We start from the raw sequence: 17,417 nt of genomic DNA on the forward strand, positions 1-17,417 counted from the left end.
CTCGGCTCGTGTGTGGACCCACTCTGCTCGACTTGCGCATGCGCGCCACTGTAAATAGCCTGCCTCAAAGACGCAAAGAGAAAAAGGCACAGGAACAATGGTCAAAGATGGAAGTAAGAATCGATATCGCCTGGTGCCAGAAACCCACCGGCTCAAAACCCTTATTCAGAAGTAGAAAAGAGAGTCATACATACTGTGTTAAAGTGCGTGCACATACACATGCACGCACACATGCACACGAGCGTGTGCATGCACACACACACACACACACACACACACACACACACACACACACACACACAAAAACATAAAACGGCCGCAGTCTCAGGGTACTGAGGCCCATCTCATACTTATTCCATTGTATCCGTTATTTGAGGTTCTATTTTCTATCAAGTCATTAACATACAACATGAACAGAAAGGATCGCAATACATTTACCTGGGGTATACCTGAAGTTACATTTACATCTGTCCATAACACTCCATGCAAGGTAACACACTCCACCCTCCCTACCACCCCTCGTCACAAACATTTTTGATACTCCATATGGCCATTCTTTCATTAATAAGCGTTTGTGCAGTACTGAGTAAAAAGCAAGAAAAAATTGCATATATCTGACTGCCTTGACCTGTGACTTTTTGGATGTCTTGTGAGACAAGCAAGAATTGGCTGTTGCATGACTGATGTTTTCGGAATCCATGCTGGTTACCATGGAGGACGTGCTTCTGTCTTAAATATCTCATTATGTTTGAGGTCAGAATGTTCTTGTATTGACAAAAGGCTCAAAGTTGATGGTTCTTTTCCATCCTGTCCATGCTCTTAGTGCTCCCTCAACAAGAACTTAGTAAGCAGTTGTTCTTTTTGTGCTTCACGTAACATTCAAGAATCGCAAGAGGAGGAGGTATACTAGGAAAAGGCTGGAAATTATGGGAAGATTTCAGTTGGATTACATCATGGTCAAACAGAGATTCCAAAATCAGATGCTGGATTGTAAGGTGTACCCAGGAGCAGATATAGACTCAGATCACAATGTAGTAATGGTGAAGAATAGGCTGAACCTTACAAGATTAGTCAAGAAGAATCAGTATGCAAAGATACTGGGATACCAAAGAACCAAGGAAAGAAGAGATACACTTGAAGTTCTCTATGGCTATAGATACTGAGATAAGGCAGTACAGTTGAAGAGGAATGGACATCTCTAAATAGGGCAATCGAAGAAGTTGGAAAGGAAAACAGAGGTACAAATAAGGTAACTGCGAAGAAAGCGTGGGTAACAGAAGAAATACTTCAGCTGATCGATGAAAGAAGGAAGTACAAAAATGTTTAGGGAAATTCAGGAATACAGAAATACAAGTTGCTGAGAAATTAAATAAATAGGAAGTGCAGGGAAGCTGAGACAAAATTGCTGCATGAAAAATGTGAAGAAATCAAAAAAGAAGTGATTGTCAGAAGGAAAGTTGAAACAACCTTCGGTGAAATTAAAGGCAAGAGTGGTAACATTAAGAGTGCAATGGGAATTTCACTGTTAAATGCAGAGGAGAGAGCAGATAGATTCAAAAAGTACATTGAAGGCCTCCATGAGGGGAAAAATTTGTCTGGTGTGATAGAAGAAGAAACAGGAGTCGATTTAGAGGAGATAGGGGATCCAGTATTAGAATCAGAATTTAAAAGAGCTTCAGAAGACTTTAGATGATATAAGGCAGAAAGGATAGATAACGTTCCGTCAGAATTTCTGAAATCATTGGGGGAAGCAGTAACAAAACAACTATTGATTCTGGTGTGTAGAATGTATGAGTCTGACGATATACGATCTGACTTTCAGAAAAATATCATCCACACAATTTTGAAGACTGAAAGAGTTGACATGTACGAGAATTGTTACACAATCAACTTAACAGCTCATGCATCCAAATTGTTGACAAGAATAATATACGGAAGAATGGAAAAGAAAATTGAGGATGTGTTATGTGATGATCAATTTGGCTTTAGGGAAGGTAAAGGCACCAGAGTGGCAATCCTGATTTCGCAACTGACAATGGAAGCGAGACTACAGAAAAATCAGGACACATTGATAGAATTTGTTAATCCGTAAAAAAGCGTTCAACAATGTCAACTGGTGCAAGATGTTCAAAATTCTGAGGAAAGTAGGGGTAAGCTGTAGGGAGAGACAGGCAATGTACAACGTGTACAAGAGCCAAAAAGGAATAATAAAAGTGGAAGAGCAGAACGAAATACTCGGATTAAATAGAGTGTAAGACAGGGATGTAGTCTTTTGCCCCTACTGTTCAATATACACATTGAAGAAACAATGATACAAATAAGAGAAAGGTTCAGGAATGGAATTAAAATTCAAGGTGAAAGGATATCAATGACATGATTCGCTGATGACATTGCTATCCTGAGTGAAATTGAAGAAGTACATGATTTGCTGAACGGAATGCACAGTCTAATGAGTACAGAATATGGATTGAGAGTTAATTGAAGAAAGACAAAGGTAATGAGATGTAGCAGAAATGAGAACAGTGAGGAGCTTAACATCAGGATTGATGGTCACAGAGTAGATGAAGTTAAGGAATTCTGCTACCTAGGCAGCAAAAAACCAATTATGAACAGAGCAAGGAGGATATCGAAAGCAAACAATCATGGCATAAAGGGCATTTCTGGATGAGAGAAGTCTAGAGGTATCAAACATAAGCCTTAATCTAGGAAGAAATTTCTGAGAGTGAGGAGAACAACATTCGATGTTAGTGAAATATGGACTGTGGGAAAACTGGAACAGAAGATAATCAAAGCATTTGAGATGTGGTGCCACAGACAATACGGGGAAAATTAGGTGGACCAATAGGGTAGGAAATGAGGTGGATCTGTGCAGAATTCAAGAGGAGAGGAATATGTGGAAAATACTGACAAGAAGAAGGGACAGGAAGGTGGGACATCTGTTAAGACATCAATAACTAACTTCCGTGGTACTAGACAGAGCGGTAGGGGGTAAAAACTGTAAAGGAAGACAGAAATTGGAATATATCCAGTGAATAATTGAGGATGTAGGTTGCAAGTGCTGCTTGGAGATGAAGAGCTGGCACAGGAGAGGAATTTGTGGTGGGCTGCATCAAAACAGTCGGAGGACTGATGAATCAAAACACTTTAATATTAATTTTTAATAATATATCCATCCAATATATTTCCATTTACTTGCTGTCAACTTGAAACAATTACAGTAGTATGTGACCAAGTGTGTGTGTGTGTGTGTGTGTGTGGGCGTGTGCACGTCACTCGCGTGCATATATGCATGTGTGTGTGTGAGAGAGAGAAGGAGAGAGAGAGAGAGAGAAGGTAACTAACAGTTTTCACTATCATTACAGGTTACAACATATACCCACAAGGATGACAACAATCATTTTCGTATAAAAAAATATAACTCTGAGTATGATGAAAATAGTGATGTGGAATTAGTGAAGCATGGCGATGCTGTTAGGCTTGAACACGTCACAACACGAAGAAACCTTCATTCTCATAAAGAACCAGCACCAGTGTCAAAAAAACATTATCAGGTCACTGGTTATGGGGAGGTATGTATAACAGGAAATCTAGAAGACTTTTTTTAAGTTCTTTCGTTAAACACTATTGTTATATCAGTACAACTTTATCATCAAAATGAGAGGGGAGATACACAACCTCACCATAGATTACTTGGAATGAGTGCAGAAATGTGTTCTCATTCTCAGCACTGAGTGAATCCACCCCTCTGTTCCAAAGAGGTGGTCACCTCCATTACATTTAGCCTGCTGAGCTGTGAGCTCTGTCCATTTTAAGCAAAACATTCTCTGCCCGGCTTGACTACACAGTGGGAACAGAGGAGATCACATGGTGGTTGCACTGCAACCTTCTCAAATTATTTTAAAGTAACTGTTTGGTAAAAGAAATTGATTCTCATGCATCTCATAGCCTCATTCATCAGCTTCATGATGAACTATGTATCATCTCTTTAATGGTCATAGTTGTGGTATTTCTATAAGTAGCAAGGTACTGTACAAAATGTGAATAGTTTGCAATGAAAAATGGGGGTAACCATGAATCTGCGTTTGGTGCATGATGTTAGATCCCATATTGCTGCATACGAAATGGAGCTAACATATTGAATTTTTCTTTAAACTTGAGACAAGATCTGTATCTATCACAAATCTTGAGAAACTGGATTGTATGTAGCATACTCATGTCCAATCATGCACAAACAGTAGATGGAAGTGAAATATTCATCTCATCCCTCATATCTCGTAAACAGTTCTAGATACTGAAATGAATTGTTGCAGATGATAGCATGGAAAGTGGAAAGTATTTTGCCACATAGCTAACACATAAAACTTTATCTAGTGCTATATACGAGTGACTACAGATTTTTTCAATGAAGTAATGTAATTCTTTGGAGGGTCATCAATAGCTGGTGAAATGAGAATTAGTAAGGTTTTCTAACAACATAAATGAAGGAATCACACATTTATTTTTAAACCAAGCAGGAGCTCTTCGTAAGGTACTGGCTTTACTTGTCCTCAAATGTTCGATTAATAGTAGACTGTGTAAACACCGGTGTATTTTGGTAAAAGAAGGTAATTTTATCATGGCAACAAGAGAAAGAGTAAAAGGTGCACAAGGCAGGCGAAAATAAACACTCTCTCTGTTCCAATTTCATTGTAATCTTGTACCCACTGAGTTTTTAATAATGAATGGTAGGTATGTCGAATTATTTGTCATACAGGCATAGCCTGGTAATACGATTGTTTGTAGACTTGCTAGCTGTAGCTTAACAAGTTCTGCAAGGTATGCATTTGTGTGAAGGCTTAAGCTGTAGAAGTACATCTTCCTTGCCATACTATGCCATCTGCAAGGGAATCCCCACCACTATCATTGTCCATTCCCCTACCATTCCATCTGCACAGCTAGGGGGCACGTAATATTGCACGAACTCTACCTCTAAGAAATGATTAGCAATAGAACAAAATAGTTCCTGCTGCTTTAGTTCCAAACTTGCATTCATCTTCAGAGTTGAGGAAATGTACACATGCACTTCTGATGACATGAAATAAAGAACAGTAGTAGTAGTAGTAGTAGCAGTAGTAGTAGTAGCAGTAGTAGTAGTAGTAATAGTAGCAGTTATTCTTGTGTTGTTATTGTTATTATTGTTGAAGTGAGCAGTATAATTGAGTCAATCAGGGCAACACCAGCAGAAAGCTTATTAATGGTTGATTCACGACAATCAGTTAATCACTTCTACTCTTGGTAGACGTAGCTCCCTCATTAGTCTTATCCATAGGGAAAAGCCACTGAAATAAAGTAATATTTCCAAATCTTTTGGTTGTGTTTATGAGTATACACTTGAATTTGAAACTGCATATAAAATCTTATGGTATAAACATATTCACCATTTGTGAATGCAGTGTTGTCCCTATATCAAAGGCAGAATGATGCATTGGGACTGCACCACCAGAATAAGACTAAACTTGTAAATGGGGAACATAAGTAATGGAACCCCACCCTGTTCAGTATTGGGTCTTGCCTGTTCTTAACCAATGTAAATAATATTCCAACAACATCTAAGGAGTGTTCATAATCTGTGATGTTTACTGATGACAAAAGTGTACTAAACAAGAACCCACACTCAACTATAATGTACACAGCCCAATTAATAGATGAACACTCATTTACTAGCAAACAGTTTTAGTTTTAATCTAACAGAGGCCTATACTGTTCCATTTTAGAGAAATTAAAATGACCTGCTGGTACAAGAAATTGACATACTTCTTATCCTTGTGCCTTTGTCCTGCATCAACACACAGTCAGCATGGTTACTGATGGGTTTAGCACGGTCGGTTGAACAGGTGGCCAGGTGGCCAGCTGGCCTTTCTGTCAACACCTTGTTACACCCCCAGGATGGAATAAGTGTACTACAGCTGCCTGCATGTACATTATTCACGTGAAAGTGGACAAAAGTTTTCTAAATGTTTATGAATCATGTAACTGGTGTGGGACTTGGGTTCCAACCCAGTTTTCACTTACTGGGATACGGAAAACCACAACCATGTTGGCTGGCACACCAACCCTTGTCATTTATTCACCAGGCAGGTTCGATGTAGGGCCTGCTCACCTCCATGTACCAGAAGTGGCACTTTATTACACATGGCTATCTGATTGGATCTGGAACAAGAAATTGACGTTAATGGTCTTCTAAGTATGTCAGTGAAACATTATTTGTCACATTCTCAGAGATTCAGCTGTACAACAAGCAAAAATGGTGTCAAGGCATAGACAAAATTATCAATAAGTTAGTTTAGCGTGTTTTGCACTTGGGAGTTTATTTCAATGAGTTGATTAGGATACCAGACCGCTGGCTTATTTTGCATGCTTTCATTTTCTTTTGTGTTATGTTGTTATCTTATTGGGCAATAAAACTAAAGTAATCAGGAAAAAATCATCAAATGATAGCACTGGGTAGATATATTCAATAGTGAAGTTTGCTGTTAACTGCATGACAAGCAGCAATGATTATGGTAAACAGACCTCAATTTTTAGGCCAGATAGGTAAAAGAATAGAAGATAAAGACTAACTATGTAATAAATCTGAAACTGCAGTAGCTTTTTTCGAAGAAGCAAATTCACATTAAATTTAGCTTATATAAGCTCACTGTTATAGCAGTTTAATAACAGTTAATTCTGAATGCAGTTATGTGTGTCTCTAATTTCCATTGCTTTCTCTGCTTGGTGAGTGGTTATCTTTCTTGGAATCATTGTGTATACTGGTAGGTACTGTATTTGTTGTGCATTTGGTTCTTATCTGCAATATGTCGTCTTACCTGTTTCTTCTAAAATAATATGGTCTTTTTGTGCCATTTGTAGCTGTATGAGTCTCAGGAGTCATTGCTGTACAAAATGTGATGTGTGTATTTGTTGCTTCATTTTCTTAAGATAGTGTCCATTTGTTGGTAAGGTTTTTGAGGATATAATTTCTAACTGTCATTAAAAACAATTTTAGCCATGAAAGAATGTTATGCACTGTTAATAAACTAAAAATTTTATATTTACCAAAGGAAAGGTTAACTATAATTTAAAAATAAAACTGTAACTGATACAAATTAAAAAAAAAAAATGCCATGACAGAATGGAACCGGTGATGCCAATGATGTCTGGAAAGTTTTAATTATAAATGGAAAGGATGGTGATGTAGTCACAGCAGTTTCACACCAACTCCGATTTGTGCATTACTTGCAACATTGTGTACTTACATCAAGTGGAAAACAGCTCCCCAAATGGTTAGTTAATTTTTCTTCTTAATTTTTAATATAATTAATTCCAAAGTAGTAAAAAAAATTCAGAAAAATAAATAATTGTAAAGTAACTATTAATTTGTGTGTTCACATTTGGAATACTGAGGTGCATTGTGCTTGAGTTGTGATCAGAAAATAAGTAAATTATCAGCTAGCTGCTTCTATGTAATTTTATTATGGACAGGACACTTTATATGTGTATACATGATTAAAATTGGACCACCTTAACACAAACTTCAAGCTGTCGAGTTTGATCTCTGGCTCCCTTTCCTCTCCTCTTTGGAAAGTTTTGTCCTCTTTCCAACCCTTCACCATTTGCATACATTTTATCTGTAATTTCTAGACTGTTATTTGGTACAATATCTGCTTGTGATTGTGCTCTACAATCCTACATTCCAAAGTCGTATTCCACTTCCAACCCAATCTGCACGATACCCTGGCCCATCTTTGTCATCCCACTTCCAACCCCTTGCCACATGGGTCACATCTCTGTGGAAGACCCAGGTGCATCTACATCTACACACATCTCCTACATTAGCTATTGTATCGTGCATGCAGGGGGTACCACATACCACTGCTAGTCATTTCCTTTCCTGTTCCACTCACAAATAGAGTGAGGGAAGAATGACTGTCTGTAACCCTCTGCATGGATCCTAATTTCTCTCATCTTATTTTTGTGGTCCTTATGCAAAATGTACATTGGCAGCAATAGAAGTCTTCTTCAGTCAGCCTCAAATGACAGTTCTCTAAAGAGTACTTTGCAAAAAGAATACAACTGCCCCTCCAGGGATTCCAGTTTGAGTTTACGAAAGAACTCTGTAATACCTACATGCTGATCGAATCTACCAGTAACAAATCTAACAGCTCACCTCTTAATTGCTTTGATATCTTCCTTTAATCCAACCTGGTGTGGACCCCAAACACTTAAGTAGTACTCAAGATTGGGTAGCACTAGTGTTCTATATGCTGTCTCCTTTATAACCGAGCTGTGTGTTCCCAAAATTTTCCCAACAAAATAAGTCCAGCCTTTGCCTTCCCTACTACCAACATGAAATGATCATTCTATATCATACTGATTTCCCACATTGTGCCTGGATATTTAATTGATATGACTGTGTCAAGTAGCAAACTGCTAATGCCATATTCAAGCATTACAGGATTATTTTTCCTACTCATCTGTGTTAACTTGCATTTCTGTACATTTAGAGCGAGCTGCCATTCGTCACACTAACTAGAAATTTTGTCTAAGTCATCTTGTACCCCCCTACAGTCACTCAATGATGACACCTTTCCATACACCACAGTGTCGTCAGAAGATAAGTATAAATTGCTGTTCATCCTATCTGTCAGATCATTTACATATATAGAGAATGAAAACAGTCCTACCACACTTCCCTGGGGTACTCCTGATGATACACTAGTTTCTGACGAACACTTGGCATCATCGACAACATACTGGGGTCTATTACTTAAAAAGTCTGAATCACTCACATACCTCAGAACCTAATCTTCTACATCTACATCTACATCCATACTCCGCAAGCCACCTGACGGTGTGTGGCGGAGGGTACCTTGAGTACCCCTATCGGTTCTCCCTTTTATTCCAGTCTCGTATTGTTCGTGGAAAGAAGGATTGTCGGTATGCCTCTGTGTGGGCCCTAATCTCTCTGATTTTATCCTCATGGTCTCTTCGCGAGATATACGTAGGAGGGAGCAATATACTGCTTGACTCTTCGGTGAAGGTATGTTCTCAAAACTTTGACAAAAGCCCATACCGAGCTACTGAGCGTCTCTCCTGCAGAGTCTTCCACTGGAGTTTATCTATCATCTTCGTAACGCTTTCGCGATTACTAAATGATCCTGTAACGAAGCGTGCTGCTCTCTGTTGGATCTTCTCTATATCTTCTATCAACCCTATCTGGTATGGATCCCACACTGCTGAGCAGTATTCAAGCAGTGGGCGAACAAACATACTGTAACCTACTTCCTTTGTTTTCGGATTGCATTTCCTTAGGATTCTTCCAATGAATCTCAGTCTGGCATCTGCTTTACCGACGATCAACATTATATGATCATTCCATTTTAAATCACCCCTAATGCGTACTCCCAGATAATTTATGGTATTAACTGCTTCCAGTTGCTGACCTGCTATTTTGTAGCTAAATGATAAAGGATCTATCTTTCTGTGTATTCGCAGCACATTACACTTGTCTACATTGAGATTCAATTGCCATTCCCTGCACCATGCGTCAATTCGCTGCAGATCCTCCTGCATTTCAGTACAATTTTCCATTGTTACAACCTCTCGATACACCACAGCATCATCTGCAAAAAGCCTCAGTGAACTTCCGATGTCATCCACCAGGTCATTTATGTATATTGTGAATAGCAACGGTCCTATGACACTCCCCTGCGGCACACCTGAAATCACTCTTACTTCGGAAGACTTCTCTCCATTGAGAATGACATGCTGCGTCCTGTTATGTAGGAACTCCTCAATCCAATCACACAATTAGTCTGATAGTCCATATGCTCTTACTTTGTTCATTAAACGACTGTGGGGAACTGTATCGAACGCCTTGCGGAAGTCAAGAAACACGGCATCTACCTGTGAACCCGTGTCTATGGCCCTCTGAGTCTCGTGGACGAATAGCGCGAGCTGGGTTTCACATGACCGTCTTTTTCGAAACCCATGCTGATTCCTGCAGAGTAGATTTCTAGTCTCCAGAAAAGTCATTATACTCGAACACAATACGTGTTCCAAAATTCTACAACTGATCGGCGTTAGAGATATAGGTCTATAGTTCTGCACATCTGTTCGACGTCCCTTCTTGAAAACGGGGATGACCTGTGCCCTTTTCCAATCCTTTGGAACGCTACGCTCTTCTAGAGACCTACGGTACACCACTGCAAGAAGGGGGGCAAGTTCCTTCGCGTACTCTGTGTAAAATTGAACTGGTATCCCATCAGGTCCAGAGGCCTTTCCTCTTTTGAGTGATTTTAATTGTTTCTCTATCCCTCTGTAGTCTATTTCGATATCTACCATTTTGTCATCTGTGCGACAATCTAGAGAAGGAACTACAGTGCAGTCTTCCTCTGTGAAACAACTTTGGAAAAAGAGATTTAGTATTTCGGCCTTTAGTCTGTCATCCTCTGTTTCAGTACCATTTTGGTCACAGAGTGTCTGGACATTTTGTTTTGATCCACCTACCGCTTTGACATAAGACCAAAATTTCTTAGGATTTTCTGCCAAGTCAGTGCATAGAACCTTACTTTCGAATTCATTGAACGCCTCTCGCATAGCCCTCCTCACACTACATTTCGCTTCGCGTAACTTTTGTTTGTCTTTGGCTTTGGCTACGTTTATGTTTGCTGTGAAGTTCCCTTTGCTTCCGCAGCAGTTTTCTAACTCGGTTGTTGTACCACGGTGGCTCTTTTCCATCTCTTACGATCTTGCTTGGCACATACTCATCTAACGCATTATGTACGACGGTTTTGAACTTTGTCCACTGATCCTCAACACTATCTGTACTTGAGACAAAACTTTTGTGTTGAGCCAACAGGTACTCTGAAATCTGCTTTTTGTCACTTTTTCTAAACAGAAAAATCTTCCTACCCTTTTTAATATTTCTATTTACGGCTGAAATCATCGATGCCGTAACCGCTTTATGATCGCTGATTCCCTGTTCTGCGTTAACGTTTTCAAATAGTTCGGGTCTGTTTGTCACCAGAAGGTCTAATATGTTATCGCCACGAGTCGGTTCTCTGTTTAACTGCTCAAGGTAGTTTTCAGATAAAGCACTTAAAAAAATTTCACTGGATTCTTTGTCCCTGCCACCCGTTATGAACGTCTGAGTCTCCCAGTCTATATCCAGCAAATTAAAATCTCCACCCAGAACTATAACATGGTGGGGAAATCTACTCGAAATATATTCCAAATTATCCTTCAGGTGCTCAGCCACAACAGCTGCTGAGCCAGGGGGCCTATAGAGACATCCAATTACCGTGTCTGAGCCTGCTTTAACCGTGACCTTCACCCAAATCATTTCACATTTTGGATCTCCGTCAATTTCCTTCGATACTATTGCACTTCTTATCGCTATAAACACGCCTCCCCCTTCACTGTCCAGCTTTATACTTGGACCTTCAGCAACACTCTACAGTGGGACACTGTCAAATGCTGCAAAACCTGTCCAATACAGCAACCCAACACACCCTACTTCAGTCCTATCATAAAACCTATCCCATCAAAGTCAGGACCACTTACGAAAGCAGTCATGTCATCACCAACTCCAGTGCAGTTTCTTCATAGCATTTTCTGTGGGTTTGGCCACAGACATGCTGTCCCTTCAAATGAATGGAAAGGGTCAGAACACACCCCTGACCACAACATGCTCAATTTCTGTGTTTACTACACAGCTCATGCCATCTGGGTCCCTTCACCCCAATGCCAGCATCTCTGAAATATGTAGGTGTCAGTTATTCTTGCAGCATATCCTTTGTTCCTGTAATCCACCTGGCATTGGTCTATGCTAGCCTACTGACCCATGCCCACATTCATTCTTCACTTCTCCTGCACCCACACCCACACTCACTTCCTTACAGTTTTTCCTTCCTAAAATCCTATGTGGTATCATTGTTTGAAACTTTTGTGGAGTGCTATCAATTTCTGTTTTGTGTTACTTCTCTCCACTGAGCCCGATTTCACTTACTGTCTTTGGGACAAAAGTGAAACATTTACATGAATTTTGCAGGGCATATGAGCAACAGGAAGTTTCGTGTAACCCAAATATGCGAGACAAGAATGCTGTGTGGAATGTGGAAGACAACATCTTCTCAAAATGTAAAAGATTTGACAATATAACAAGTTATTTCAGCTCTTCTGATGATTGCTTTATAATAACATATACAATTTTTTTCTGTATTTCACAGTGCCCAAAGTGAGCTTTGAAGTATATGCACCCACTTTCATTGAACGCTTTCTTGAATCTCATGCAGTAATGCTACAGGGTAATGCTGGCCTAAAACCAAAAGAAGGTGAAGTAACTTCAAGACCATGGCAATGGCCAATAAATTACAGGGTAAATGCACGAAACATTTTGTCATGATATAACTCATTGTATTGTATTGGAGTTTTATTGGTCCTGTTGTCTGCAAAAGCAGTTTATTTATATGACATTGGACAAGTCACTTTATAAATATACACTTAAAAGTGATATGATAGTACACCACATAATTTAAAAATAGAAACTCCAAGATGGAACAATGACCATATTATGAAAAGGATAGATTGCTACTCACCAAATAACAGAGATACTGAGTCACAGATAGGCACAACTAAAAGACTGTCAAAACAAGTAAGCTTTTGACCAAAAATGCCTTCTTCCAAATTAGATAACACACACACACACACACACACACACACAAATGGAACTCAAGTGTGTTTTTGTCTAATTTGGAAAAAGGCATTTTTGGCTGAAAACTTACTTGTTTGACGGTCTTTTTGTTGTGTATATCTGTGACTCAACATCTCTGCTATATAGTGAGTGGCAATCTATCCTTTTCATAATATTGTCATTCCATGCTTTACATTTCTATGCATACATTTTTTAACTACAAATTGTTCCCATACACGTCATATATTTAAATATTTGTGTAATACACTTCACACATTTAAACAATCTTCAATAGAGTAAAAGCAGTGAGGCTGTAAATATGACTCTAAAGATTTTTTTAAAAGTTTTGAACCCTGCATTTGCTTTTATGATTTTGGGAAGTCTTTTATAAGGTTTTACTCTTATGTTGAAAGTACTGTTATCATACAGGAAACTATTGATCTGAGTCAAATATAAGTTTTTATTTTGTCTGATATACTGAGTGTAAATATCAGAGTTTCTTTTACAATCTACTGTTCTTACTCATTACTTTTATTTTAAAGAATAGAGTTTCATTAATGTAGATACACAGTAAAGGTGGAATTCCAGAGTCCTTAAACAGGGTTGAATCTCTAGGTCTGCATACAAACATGATGCTAATGAACCTTTCTTGCCATTTTAATATGTAGATAACTGTATTTGAATGCCCACAAAATGTGACCCCATATCTAACATGAGAGAGAAAGCAGGCATGACATGCTTACGCACTACAGCAGGGTTTTAGTGAGCAAAAAAGGTAGCAGCTTTTGATTAATTTTGCATTCTGATATTCTTTGTACATATTCCATTTTAAATTGGGTTGCAACCAAAATCCTAATAATTTGGTCTCTGTGTTATTTTGAGGATGTTGTTATCAGGAAAAACATAACTGGCATTCTTTGGGTTGGAGGCAAGAATGCCAAATCACTTATTCAAGTAGATATGTTAGAGAATATAAAATGATAAAAGGGCAAATCAAATATAAACCAAAATTTCTTTTTATAATTTTGTTTAAGCTTCAGAAGAACACATAAACACTAACTTATTTTTCTTTTAGGTCTCCTAATTGGGAGTTTTTTCCCCATTCGGTAGGCAGTTTCTTGATCCTATTTTCGTAAAATGTATTGAATGTGACAGCAGGCAGCTGCGCACAAACACTTTGACAGCACCATAGTTGTCAAATCTGTGTCCTCTCACTGATTCCTTTAGTATTGAAAACAAATGAAAATCATTGGGTGATAAGTCTGAACTGTAGGGGGGATGTTCTAGTGTGATGCAGAACAATTCCTGAATCTTTTCTTCAGTACAGGCAACTGTGTGGGTTCAAGCGTTGTCATGATGGATGATCACATCTCAAATCAGAAATACACACTTTTTCTGATGATATGCTCATTTTGTTTTGCACAAAAGTTGGCAGAAGTATGCAGCACTCACAATATGAAGTTCATGCGAAAAAAATCAATGAGGCCAATTCCTTTGAAATAACAAAAGACTGTTGCAATAACCTTCCTTGCAGAGAGACAGTTTTTGGCTTCAATGGATACTGATTCGTCCTTTCTGCACCATTCCATGCTGCTTTTATCGATTCTGGGATATAGTGGTGCACTCATGTTTCATTTCAGATCATAAACTGGTGCAAAAAATGTTCCCCTTCAGTTTGGAGGTGTACCAATAGGCTTCTCGGGTTATCAGCCAATTCAAGCCATCATTCTGCAGCAACATTTTGAGAAGTTTCTACTCATCATCTTCAAAATTATGTGGCAAGGTTTTGACAAGTTACCTGCTTGTCACCTTCGCCTGATGATGACGAGTAGGAACGTTGTTGAAATGTTGCTGCAGAACAACGCCTTGGCCCTGCTGACAACCTGAGAATCCTTCATCATCAAAATTTGCTGAGAAAACCTGCATTCCCATATGAATCAGTAACTGTTTGCAAATTGAGGCATTGAAATTTGTACTCTGCAGTGATAAGACGAGGCACCCACCTTGTGGACACTTTCGTAAATCCAAGGTTGTCAGTAATGATCACCTGAACACTTCTGTAACTTATGCCAACCTCAGTAGCAGTTTCAGCAACTGTTATTCAGCGATTGTTTTCAAGAAGCTGGCTAACAGTGTGAATATTCTCCTCAGTCATGTTGGTTGTCAGGTGATGTCGATGAGCTGCATTCTCAACTGTTTCTCATTCTCATATAAATGGTTTATGCCATGCGTACACTTGAGTCTTTTTTGGGGTATTGTCCCTGAACTGTGCCACAAGTCTTTTTAAAATTTTGGAAGGTTTTATGCTCTCTGTTGTTACAAACTTGAGTATAATGCATTGCGCAACAGATGATTGTATGTCTTGCCCTGATATTGCAATTCTGACTAAAGAAATAGTACGACAATGTTCTAGTTGTGGAGAACGGTCACTGGAAACAACAGCAACAATGAGCAAGTGATCGCGCCACTCTCCATTTTCAAAAAGGCACGTGAAATAAAAATTCTGGTTTATATTTGATTCACTCTCATAAATGGATATGTTGAAGTTAGATGCAGCGGGAGAAGTTGAAGTGCAGCAGCAGGAAGAACACGTCTTGTGGGTAGGTGAGTATAGGATTATCACCACAAAATCAGAGTGAGGTAATGCGTGAGTAGAACTAATAATGAAGAAGAAAATAAGAATGTGAATAAGATATTATGAACAGCATAGTGCACACATTAGTATAACCAGGGTAGACATAAAGCCAAAACCTACCACAATAGTGTAAGTTTATATGTCAAGTAGCTTCACAGATAATGAAAAGACTGAAAGGCTGTATTATTAGATACAGGAAATTATTCAGGTAATTGAGAGAGATTAAAATTTAATTGTGATGGGCGACTGGAATTCAAAGAATAGAAGGAAAAATAGTAGAAGAACATGGACTGGGGAAAAGGAATGAAAGAGAAAACCACATGGTAAAATATTGCACAGAGTATAATTTAATTTCCATTAACAACAGATTTAAGAATCATGAAAGAAGGCTGTATGCATGAAAGAGACCTGGGGCAATGAAAGCATCTGAATGATGATTTTGAAACCAGATTTTAAATGTAAGACATCTCAGGGGAAAATGTGGACTCTGACTGTAATTATTGGTTTTGAACTGCAGAGAACTGCACAATAAAACCATTGAGCAGAATACAGATACAGGCAGTGGCATCAAGCATAATACCCTCCACCAAATCTACTCTACATCTAAACAACCATGCTCACTACACGCATGCAGAATTTCATCTGAATGACTAACGGAGACAAAGGCAATTTCTGAGGAGTTGTTGTGATCATTCACAGACCATGGTCTTCATCCCTACATCTAATCGGCAGGAAAGATTGCTCGTGGAAGCCAAGTGGCTATCACCATGTGTTAAATGCAAGGAAAATCCCAGACAGCTATCTGGTGCTTAACATACAAGACTTCTCATGCGCACTAGCTGGAGCAAAGATTTTAACATCCTTGATTGCTGTGAAACATACAACAAAATACCAGTAATGACCAGGGACATCTGTAAGATTGCAGTGATGACACTACTCAGTTTATTTGAATTTTTATTCACGCCTTTTTAGCATCACAAACACCACGTAGATATGGCAATGTTTCATGGGTGAGGTACTCAAAGGACCTCCATTTAGTTTTGTGTACGCTGATGACATTTTGGTGCTCTCTCCTAATGCTCAAGTACATGAACAACATGTGTGTGAGGTGCATCAGTGGCTGTGTGATGAAGAAATAGTTTTAAACGAGGACAAATGCATCACTGGGAAGACTCAAGTCACTATCCTTCACCATACAGTTTAGGCCAGTGGCATTTGCCTCTTGACAGAGAAGATTACATTGCTGCAGTCCCTGCCAAATCCAACAAATTAGCAGCAACTGAGACACTTTCTGGGTATGGTACATTTCTACAGCTGTCACCTCCTGGCAATGGCAGCTGCACAAATGCCTTTCACAGATGCTCTCACAGTTTGCAATACCACAGTATAACATTATGTTAAGTTGATACCTAAATTGGACAAGGGGTTAAATCATCCAGGAGTTTGGAAGGGGATCCTAGATGTACACACATACACTCTGGGTAGCTGATGCCAGTAGGAACCAAAATTACTAATGTTGTGTAGATCGATAACGCACAATTTTTAAACTATGGAAACTTGGTGCCACTGCTCTGACTGGCCGCGGGATCACCCTGTTGCCAGATGCTCTGGACGAAGCATGACCGTGAATGCTTTGCCTGCCAGAGATCGTGATGTATCCGAGGTGCCGTGCACGCTTGTGGTAGCGCACCAGCCTTCTGTTCTGGGGGCCTGGGGTCCCAACACATACATTGTAGTTTCATGATAAGTCTTACTGGGAACAAACCCATAAACAGCTGTTAGTTCGCTTGAACCAACAACCATAGCACTGCCCATCAAACAATGAGTGGTAACAGGGCAATCCCACGGCCAATTGGACTGCGTGACGCCAAGTTTCGGTAGTTGAAAAATGGTGCGTTGTCGACCTGTACAACATTATTAATTTTGGTTCCTACTGGCTATCCATGGTTAAAATTTCGTGACACAGTTTTTCTCCACCCTGTATATAACATATCAGCTGATCCTCAGCCTATCTTTAAGGGTCACATGTACTCTGCAGCTTCATCGATGCACACTGCCAGCACATCTGCC

General features: G+C 39.2%; 1 protein-coding gene across 3 annotated transcripts in view; it reads left to right on the plus strand.

Moving 5' to 3' along the window:
* The window catches only part of LOC126187397 (protein O-mannosyl-transferase 2), a 191,214-nt gene that overhangs the window by 162,012 nt on the left and 11,785 nt on the right, over positions 1-17,417 (plus strand). For all 3 annotated transcript variants that reach the window (XM_049928456.1, XM_049928455.1, XM_049928454.1), the window contains 4 exons: positions 3,363-3,569; positions 7,150-7,301; positions 12,071-12,159; positions 12,249-12,397. In XM_049928456.1, coding sequence (XP_049784413.1) covers positions 3,363-3,569; positions 7,150-7,301; positions 12,071-12,159; positions 12,249-12,397 — 597 coding nt within the window. The remainder of the gene's footprint in view (positions 1-3,362; positions 3,570-7,149; positions 7,302-12,070; positions 12,160-12,248; positions 12,398-17,417) is intronic.

Source organism: Schistocerca cancellata, chromosome 5 (genome assembly GCF_023864275.1).
Source record: "Schistocerca cancellata isolate TAMUIC-IGC-003103 chromosome 5, iqSchCanc2.1, whole genome shotgun sequence".
NCBI classification, from domain to species: domain Eukaryota; kingdom Metazoa; phylum Arthropoda; class Insecta; order Orthoptera; family Acrididae; genus Schistocerca; species Schistocerca cancellata.